The sequence below is a fragment of the Schistocerca americana genome, chromosome 7 (assembly GCF_021461395.2).
Source record: "Schistocerca americana isolate TAMUIC-IGC-003095 chromosome 7, iqSchAmer2.1, whole genome shotgun sequence".
Classification (NCBI taxonomy): Eukaryota; Metazoa; Arthropoda; class Insecta; order Orthoptera; family Acrididae; genus Schistocerca; species Schistocerca americana.
Window position 1 is genome coordinate 455437880 of NC_060125.1, and position 10035 is coordinate 455447914.

Below are 10035 nucleotides of genomic sequence, written 5' to 3' on the forward strand. Positions count from 1 at the left end.
TTCTTAATGAATCCTCACACTGTTCATGTCATATCCGATATCTTGCCACATGTTACGTTCTAGCATTTTGCCTGTTTCTGCTTTGTATCTTTCTACTTTTATGATTGATGGATGTTCAGAAGTGGTTTAAGGTCGACACTTTACAATTTTCCAACATGTTGGAAAATGAGATTTCTATTACATATCAAATACCTGAGTCTTAGATGTTGCTTGTGAGTGCTCAATCTGGCTTTGATCTCTTCATCATGATCCCAGTTTTCTGTTGGCCAGCTATATCACTGAATCTTAGCAGCATGGCCCATTCATTGTAGCTGGCTGGTGTGGCCGTGCGGTTCTAGGCGTTTCAGTCTGGAACCGCGTGACCGCTACCGTCGCAGGTTCGAATCCTGCCTCGGGCATGGATGTGTGTGATATCCTTAGGTTAGTTAGGTTTAAGTAGTTCTAAGTTCTAGGGGACTGATGACCACAGATGTTAAGTCCCATAGTGCTCAGAGCCATTTGAACCATTTTGAACCCATTCATTGTGATAACCGGGTTGTGTATTCTCTTCTAGCTAAGGGCTGCAATTTTTGTTGCTTGGCAATAAATTAGATAGATAAATACATATCCAGCGATAACAGGCCCTGCAGACGACGCGCTGCTTCCAAAAACTGCCTCCATTTCTTTCTGTTTTGTGCCTGGTTCCTCCATGTGTCTTCAGTCCTCAGGGTTGCTAGTTCCTTCGCCACGTCGTCCCTAGAGCGCTGCCTTGGTCGTCCAATGGGGCGTTTGGTGTTTCGTTTCCCCTCAATTGCCATCTTCGCCTGACCTCCATCTGGCATACGGGCTACATGGACCACCCATTGCATTCTTTTGCTCTTTATCTTCCGCAGGATAGTTGGTTGTCGAATCAGAAGGTAGATTACCTCGTTTTTCCTCCTCCTCCATTCTCCGTTTTCTAAGACTAGTCTCCATATCTTCCTCATTCCTCTTCTATCAAATATTAATAGTTTTTCCTATTCTCGCTTAGTCATGCTCCTTATTTCTTAACCATACATTACTGCTGGGCATATGATTGCGTTGTAGATTTTCATCTTAGTGTTCACTGAGATCGATTTAGGGCCAATCGTCTCACTGAGTGAATGCATGCATTTCATTCCCAATGTTATTCTTTTCTTGATGTCCATTTTTATGTTGTTGTCCGCAAGAAACAAAGATCCCAAGTATTTGCACTGGTGTACTCTCCTGAACCTCTTGCCACCTATCTCAAGAAATCCTTCCTGCTCTTGGCTTCTTCCTAATAGCATGAACTCTTTTGTCTTGATTCACTATGAGCCCTACCGTTTGTGTATAATTGTCCATTTTCTTGTACATTCCTTTTAACTCATGCTTTTATTCAATTAATAGTACTTTGTCATCTACATATGTGATACAACTGAAGTTACCGTCCATCTGTACTCGAGCCCACTCCGGTTGCCTACACTCTTTTATTACTTTCTCTAAGATGACATTGAACAGAGCACATCAGAGAGCATCCCCCTGTCTCAATCTCAAATGTTTCTGATGTGGCTCCTCGGAAACGTACTGCTGCCTTTGACACTTCCAAACAAGCTTGCACCATTCTCACTAGCTTCTCACGGATTCTGAAGTCAGGCATTGAATTGTACAGGCTATTCCTGTGGAGGCTGTCATATGCACGTGGAAAATCAACGAACACGCTGTAGATATCTTTATTATAATCCCATTGTTTTTCAAACAATTATCTTAGTGTGAAAATGTGATCTATTGTCGATCGGTTTGGTCGAAGGGCAGATTGGTACTCCAGTATGTTGTTATTTATGAATGATTGCAATTTTCTGAAGATAATAATGGACAGCACCTTATACATTACATTCAACAAGCTGATTCCTCTGTACTTACCACATACCATTTTCTTCTCTTCTTGAATATTGGGCTTATTATAGCCAGCTTTCATTCTTCTGGCAGTGTCTCCTTCTCTCATATCAACTTGATCACTTTATGTATCTCTAAGTGTAAGCTCTCACCTCGTTCCTTGATTATTTCTGATGTTATTCTGTCCTCCCCCGGGGAGTTTTTGTTTCTGAGTCCTTTGATTGCGATCTTCACGTCTTCATCACTAACTTCCCATACTTCTTCATCTTCCCTTTCCTCCGTAGTGTCTGCAGGTAACATCTCATTTGGGTTTTGGCGATTCAGCAGTTCTGAGAGGTATTCTTTCCACCTATCTACGATTCCTTCCTTGTCCTTTATCAAGTTGCCGTTCTTATCTCTAATAAAGAAATTTGGGCTCTGAATTTTTTATATATGGGAAGAATAGCCTTGAATTCATTCTTGTTTAGGAACTCTGCCTCAACTTGTGCTAGCAAACTGGTTGCATATATTCTCTTCTCTGCTGTTAGGATTCGCTTTGTCCCCATTTTTTGCTGATTCTCCCTGTCAGCTAGCCACTTCTCCTGCACCTTCCTCCTCTTTTCTGTAGCCTTCTGGCATGTCTCGTTGAACCATTTCCTCTTCTTCATTACCTTATTTCTTCCCCATATATTCTCCGCTACACTTAGTACCGTGGACTTTATTTATTTCCACTTTTCCTCACGTTCTCTCTTTCTTCCAGGCTCTCTAGCACCTCAAAACGGTTTCTGATTTATATAGCATATTGTTCTTTAAGGGCACTATCTCGTAGTTCCTGAACATTCACCTGCCTCGGGCATGGATGTGTGTGATGTCCTTAGGTTAGGTTTAAGTAGTTCTAGGTTCTAGGGGGCTGATGACCTCAGAAGGTAAGTCCCATAGTTCTCAGAGCCATTTGAATCAACCTGAACATTCAAGGCAGGTGGTAGTGTCCCCTTCTTCTTATGCACATACGTGAACATTAGTTTAAGCATGCATACAATGATGAAGTGGTCTGAAGCATAGTCGTATCCTCTATACGTCCTAACGTCCATGACTATGGCTATAGTGCTGGTCCACCAGGATGTGATCTATCTGGTTGGTGGTTCTTTCATCCGATGAGCACCATACTCCCTACATGTATTAAATGAACCCGTGTACGAAACTCCTTGGCCATCCTGGTGCCTTGTACGAGCTCCGCTGGACCCATGGGTGCCCACTTGAATGTTCCTCAGAGCATAATGGAGTCGCCGCCAGCTTGTCTCCGTTCTGAAGTACAAGGAACTTTTTCCCTGGAAGATGAAGGATTCACGACGTCCCATTCGCGTGATGAAGAAGGTATCGGGATTCGTCAGACCTTGCAACGCTATGCCACTGCGCCAGCGTCCGCTGCCGAGGGTCATGTGTCCATTTCAGTCGTAGTTGCCAATGACGTGGTATTAACAATAGCACATGCATGCGTCGTCGGCTGCGGCGACCCATCGTTAGAAGTATTCGGAGCAGTGTGTGTTCAGACACACTTGTACTCTGCCCAGCATTAAAGTCTGTGTTAATTTCACCACAATTCGCAGTCTGTTCTGTTTTACCACTCTGCCCCGCCTATGACGTCCGACATCTGTAACGAGAGGTGGCTGCCCAACCCCAAGACGTCTGGACGTGGTTCACCTAGGATCCGCCACGTGTTTGAAGACACTCACCACAACCGACCAGTCACGCAGTTTCGGAAATGTTCGTGCTGAGTATCCGGGCCATCACAATCCACCGTCGGTCAAACTCAGACAGATCTCGTGCTCCTCCAATTAACACACGGACGGCACACTCATTGATGCTACATGCACCTTGCGTGTTTCTGACTGGCAGTCATTCCTCGCCAGGTGGCGCTGCAATCGCCCTGATGGGTTTATATCGATAGTCGGTCGGTCGCCACAATGATGTGGCTGATCAGTGCATATTATTTCTGAAGAATCATCTTAGCAAGATCGCTAGCAATTCTTTAGATTATAATGGCAGATATACGATGTCATCCGCGGCTGTTGTAAGATTATTAGTTGTACACGCTTCTTACAGTACTGAAAGTCATATAATGCTATTGCGTCAAATAAAATGGGGCAGAAAACATCGGAGAGTCACAAACAAAAAACACACAATTAAAACATACATCATGGTGTGCTCACGTCCCAGCGTATACTAATCGCTAGACTCCACAACGGCGACGGAGCGGATGTTATACTAGCTAGATCGGCTTTGTGGTGTCAAGCTATCAGTATATGCTGGGACATCAGCACAATGGCGACTTAGCTAGTATAATACTGGCTAAGTCGCTTTTGTGGTGTCAAGAGATCAGTGTACACTGGGACACGGGCACAACATGTTGTAATTTTTAATTGTGTGTTATTTTAATTGTGACATGCTGATGTTCCTCGCCACGTTTTAGTTGATGCAATAACACTATGTGACTTTCACTATTATAACAAGCATGTGCTACTAATAACGTTACATGATCGGAGGATGACAGCGTGTATCTGCCGAAACCAGTCACTGTAATAAAAATAATTGCTAGCGATCTTGGCTTACCTGATCATTCAAGAGTTATATCCGAAAATGAGTCAAACACATATTTGTTTAACTTTCTAGCAACAGCTACATGTGTATCACTACAGGTGACGCCAGAGAATCTCTGTACTTGGAATGTGGAAAAACGAGATTCTTCAGCATTCTCATAATGTCATCAATTTTGTACTACAGAATAATAAAGCACTGTTCGTCGGTTTCCTTTCGCATTACACTCACCCCCAGTTCCTTGAGCGCCTGCACATCCTCGGCATATTTGTGGTACGAGTCACAGGCCACATCTCCATTGTCCCCGTTGTTGCCGTACTCCGGATGCTCATGCAGCATGTGGTCCCAAATGCTCTCTCCTTTGCCTATAATGTAACAGGGTAGTAGGGCGTCTTGTTAACTTAGATAAACTACTGAATGAAAAAAAACTTCCAGTTTCGTCCACAAAGATTACGTTCAGGTTCCAAAAGGGCCAGACCAACATAGCACACAGCAAATGAACAATGATAAATTTCGATCAACCAGAATGCCACTAGCGTACAAATAGAGTCTGCAACAGATAACTAAAATGCGACAGGAGGAAAGAGAATTAGTTTGAGTGATATACTCATGGTACATTTATTATTACATAGTACAGTTTTTCCTAATGTCTTCTAAGGTCTTCATCAGGTTCTGTTTACAATAGCTAACATTAGGGAAATGAACTGCGTGCAGATGATGTATCGATCGGATAAAATTTCTAGCAACGGGTCATAACAAATTGTCTGGCTTCTTGTAATGAGAAGAAAACTGATCACTAAGTAAAAAAAAGTCTTCTGGCATGAATGGCTAGGAGATCCCGAAAGGCAGGTTCATCCGTCTTATGGGAAAGGTTCTCCCTATCCGCCGCTGCCACAGGCTCCTTTTGTCACGAAAAAGACCCTGGCGTGGCAACTACTGGCTGAGAGCTTCATGCCACGGCCTCTCCTTCCATTGCCGGCCAAATACTGGCAGCGAAAATTTAATTCAGCGCCAAGATTCGAACCGACTTACCTCCATGTGAGCAGCACGTCAAAGGCGTGCGTTACCGTCGTCGGCAACAAAGACGTGTAATCGACAATTAAACTGGATGGAGTGAAATGGGTGATACATGGATTTCTGAAGATGAGTTTGGGTCTAGGTTTTAATGGAAAACGGGTAGATGACTTCGGAAAAGTGGTAGGTGCAACATCAATCCCTCTAATTGAAAACTTTTGTTCGCAGAATTATCTATAGGAGTTCTTTGCCCAGACGAGAATTTCAGTTGACTTAAGGTGCGACATAAAGTCGCTTAAGAGGCCTGCGACTTATAACGTAAATTGTGAACACATCTTATACACTGTTGTAATGGTTCGCTTAGAAACCGCAGATCTCTTGTTGCTAACAACCATATTTGACGCGTTGCGAGCTTAGCCTCTCTTCAGAACATCAAATCAAATGCCTTCATGTCAAGAGTCACATGTGTGCAATCTCAGTCGTGTAGAATCTGAGTATAGCACAGTATAAGAAGTGTTCAGAATGTCACTTGGTCGACGATGACGGTGGCAATGAAGAAAGTAAACAATAAGTAAGAATATTACTCGAGCCCTGTCTTAACTTGTTCCTCAGATCCTAACTCTCATAGAAACGTCTCGAAATTGCTGAATATCATCCATCGCTCACCATCCTCGTTCCAGGCGCCCTCGATCTGGTAGGAGGATGTGGCAGCACCCAACAGAAAGCCCTCTGGAAACTGATTGACCTCCCTGGCGCGAGCGGTCGCCAGCAGACAGGCGACTCCCAGTATCTCCAGGTATAATGACACACGTGCCGCCATGCTCAAAGTTGCACCTGTAACGGCGCTCGTTGTCACATATAAACAGTCAGTGGCACCTGATAACAATTAATTGTCAGTTATTAAACGTTTCTAATAGCGTGTGATAGTTTTTTATCGCTTATATTGACCTCCCAGTAACATTTCTGTAATCAGATGATGAAGCTCGTCACTTCCTTTACAGACACTACAGAAAACAGTCTCACGCTCTGCGACATTGTTTATACTAATAACCTCCTTTGTCAGTACAGGATATTAACAGCAGTTAACATATAGGCCACTCCAATAGCTACTCTAGACGCAAAAGACTCATCAGAGCGCTTACTGATAGATTTTTTATCTGGTATTTTCGCGTCATAATAACAGTTATGTAGTCGATTGCATTAGTCATTTCTTACGAAGAGACTGCAGATTTAGGTATGCTCACAACTGCCTCTGTCGGTGATAAAAACTACTCAAACAGCCACTACAGAATACAGTGCTCGTCAGAATTACTTGTCCTCATTTTACATTTATGCTGCTATTCGTCATTGCTGTTTGAAAAGGGGACTTGCGTTGCTGCCTATGAACCACGAAGCAGTGTGCAGTTATGTGACAACTTTTACAACATGCAGCCATAGTTGCAGATGCAGTTAATGCAGATTTGTCAGCAGAATCTGAACATATATAAATGTATTTGACTTGGGTTAGCAGTATCCATTAATATTTTTGAACGGAAAAATCCACCATTGTCTATGTACATTTTATGGAAACTAAACAATTGCAATATTGAATACCCTTGCTACGTTGAATACATCGCATCTCGACAGCTCAGTTTAGCATCGTCACAGCCATTGGACAGGTAACTGCTTGCGTAAGCCATGTGCGGCCGACTGCTTAGCGTTTGGATTATGGAAAGGGGCTCAGAGGTGGTCACATGAAGTCCCGGATCACCAGTCTTTGCGCCAACGTTGTTCATTAAATTCCAGTGTACGTAGTGTATGTTGAGGTGAGGGCATGTGACGCTGTTCACGGTAGACCGTGCGTCAGATTGGGATGTTAAGCTTGGTGGCCCCATTGGTGTTATTTTAGAGGAGTTGCCTATATCCCAGTATCGAGTTTCACCCTTTATCTTCCGTCGCCATCAACAACATGTCATCATCATCGTCATCATCATCCAACACAAACATGACACCACACTGCACATACAGCCATTACAGTCGCCATCACTTTCCAGATACACATAAAGACGCGAAATTGCCAATTCGTGAAGGAAGCGTGCCGTGCTGTGCAAAATATAGGAAAAACCATTTCATCCTTTTAGCTTAGCCTGCCCTCAGGAGTCTGCTAGCGAACAATGACATTCGACTTTACTTTTTTAAGTGACTGATGCGTATTTCTGCCTAAACCACTTCATAATGGCATCAGTTCGAAATCGAAAGAGATTAACGATAAATATAGCCAGTCAACAGTGAAAATTTTGTCGTTCAGTAAATTAGTGTGCTGCAATGCTTGTAAAACAACAAAAATAAGCAATGGCCTTTTAGGAAAAGAAATACCACCGTCCTGCCCAAAAAGACAGGTAAAGGCTACATCGGATTTTGGGGACGGTCAACTGGAAGACAGCAATGATGAGAGTGTTTGCAATCACCAAGAAGCTCACTGTCTCACAAAAAGAAGGTTCAACATAATCAAATAAATTATATAGCGGCGCACAACATAAACTCACTACTTAACACCAGAAAAGTCAAGACTTTCAGAGATGAATTAAATTAACAAAATATTTCAATAATGCACCAAGGAATAAGAAACACGATAGAAGACCCGTTATAATCACAAGAATATACATTTTGTAGTAGGAAACTAGGATGGAGGGTTATGAAGCGAAGTCCCCAGTTAAGAACAGGATTTATACTGACTATAAAAATAATGGATTCAACAAATTTGTAAGCAATATCTCCAGGAATTGCAGCTCTGACTTCTAAATCAATGAATAAAACCTACACAATTATGAATGCTCATGCTGCTACAAACGAAAAAGCTTTTATAACAGGAACGAAGGAAGAGATAGATAAATATTTGGATCTTCTCGAACTAACTGTAAACAGAATAAATGATGGGAATGTAAAAATCTTATGGCAGAGCTTTACGCCCAGCTGGGAAAAGAAAGAAAATGTAAAGATATAACCGGAAACTGAAGCCCACATACGTTTACGAACAAGAATGGTTAAAGACTTGTAGGTCTCTACAGAGAACACAACCTTATATCTAAATAAACATACATCAAGAGGAAACCATATAAACTTGACACATGGAAACACCCAGACTGGTGGAACGGAGTGACAGCTACACCATGTGTGCATAGACAAATATTTTCATAAGGAAATCTACAATATTAAAGTACTGAGAGGAGTAGACGCAGGCTCACTCCATTACTTAGTTAAAATTAGAATCAAATTCACCCCATTACTGAAAAAATGAATAAGTAATAAAACAACGAGATGTGACAAACATCAGCTAACTACAAATGACAAATACCAACAAAAAACATAAATCATTAAAGGAACAGATTATCCCAAAGAACCGGTACCATCTCAAAAACCAATCCAAAAACATAGTTCCCTGGAATTCACGAAGAAAACGTGCATGGTGGACCCTAGAATGTGACAAAACATGGTTAAAGTTTCAAACATCTACATAGATGCTCTGCAAATCACATTTAAGTGCCTGGCAGAGGGTTCATCGTACCACCTTCACAATTCCCTATTATTCCAATTTCGTATAGCGCGTGGAAAGAATGAACACCTATGTCTTTCCGTACGAGCTCTGACTTCCCTTATTTTGTCTTGGTGATAATTCCTCCCTATGTAAGTCGGTGTCAACAAAATATTTTCGCATTCGGAGGAGAAAGTTGGTGATTGAAACTTCGTGAGAAGATTCCGTCTCAACGAAAAACGCGTTTCTTTTAATGATGTCCATCCCAAATCCTGTATCATTTCCGTGACACTCTCTCCCATATTTCGCGATAATACAAAACGTGCTGCCTTTCTTTGAACTTTTTCGTTATACTCTGTCAGTCCTATCTGGTAAGGATCCCACACCGCACAGCAGTATTCTAAAAGAGGACGCACAAGCGTAGTGCAGGCAGTCTCCTTAGTAGGACTGTTACATTTTCTAAGTGTCCTGCCAATAAAACGCATTCTTTGGTTAGCCTTCCCCACCACATTTTCTATGTGTTCCTTCCAATTTAAATTGTTCGTAATTGTAATACCTAGGTATTTAGTTGAATTGACGGCTTTTAGATTAGACTGATGTATCGTGTAAGCGAAGTTTAACGAGTTCCTTTTAGCACTCATGTGGATGCCCTCACACTTTTCGTTATTTAACGTCAACTGCCACCTTTCGCACCATTCCGATATTTCTTCGAAATCGTTTTGCAATTTGTTTTGATCTTCTGATGACTATATTAGTCGATAAACGACAGTGTCATCTGCAAACATCCGAAGACGGCTGCTCAGATTGTCTTCCAAATCGTTCCTATAGGTAAGGAACAGCAAAGTGCCTGTAACGCTACCTTGGGGCAGACCGGAAATCACTTCTGTTTTACTCGATGACTTTCCGTCAACTACTACGAACTGTGACCTCTCTGACAGGAAATCACAGATCCAGTCACATAACTGAGACGATATTCCATAAGCACGCAATTTCACTATGAGCCGCTTGTGTGGTACAGTGTCAAAAGCCTTCCGGAAATCCAGAAATACGGAATCGATCTGAAA

General features: G+C 42.2%; 1 protein-coding gene across 1 annotated transcript in view; it reads right to left on the minus strand.

Annotated features, from left to right (window-relative positions):
* Nucleotides 1-6280, minus strand: part of LOC124623004 (myrosinase 1-like) — a 117961-nt gene extending 111681 nt beyond the window's left edge. The window contains exons 1-2 of the mRNA XM_047148795.1: nucleotides 6127-6280; nucleotides 4678-4811 (exon numbers count right to left, since the gene is read on the minus strand). Of these exons, the coding sequence (XP_047004751.1) occupies nucleotides 4678-4811; nucleotides 6127-6280 (288 nt within the window). The remainder of the gene's footprint in view (nucleotides 1-4677; nucleotides 4812-6126) is intronic.
* Nucleotides 6281-10035: the final 3755 nt, after the last annotated feature.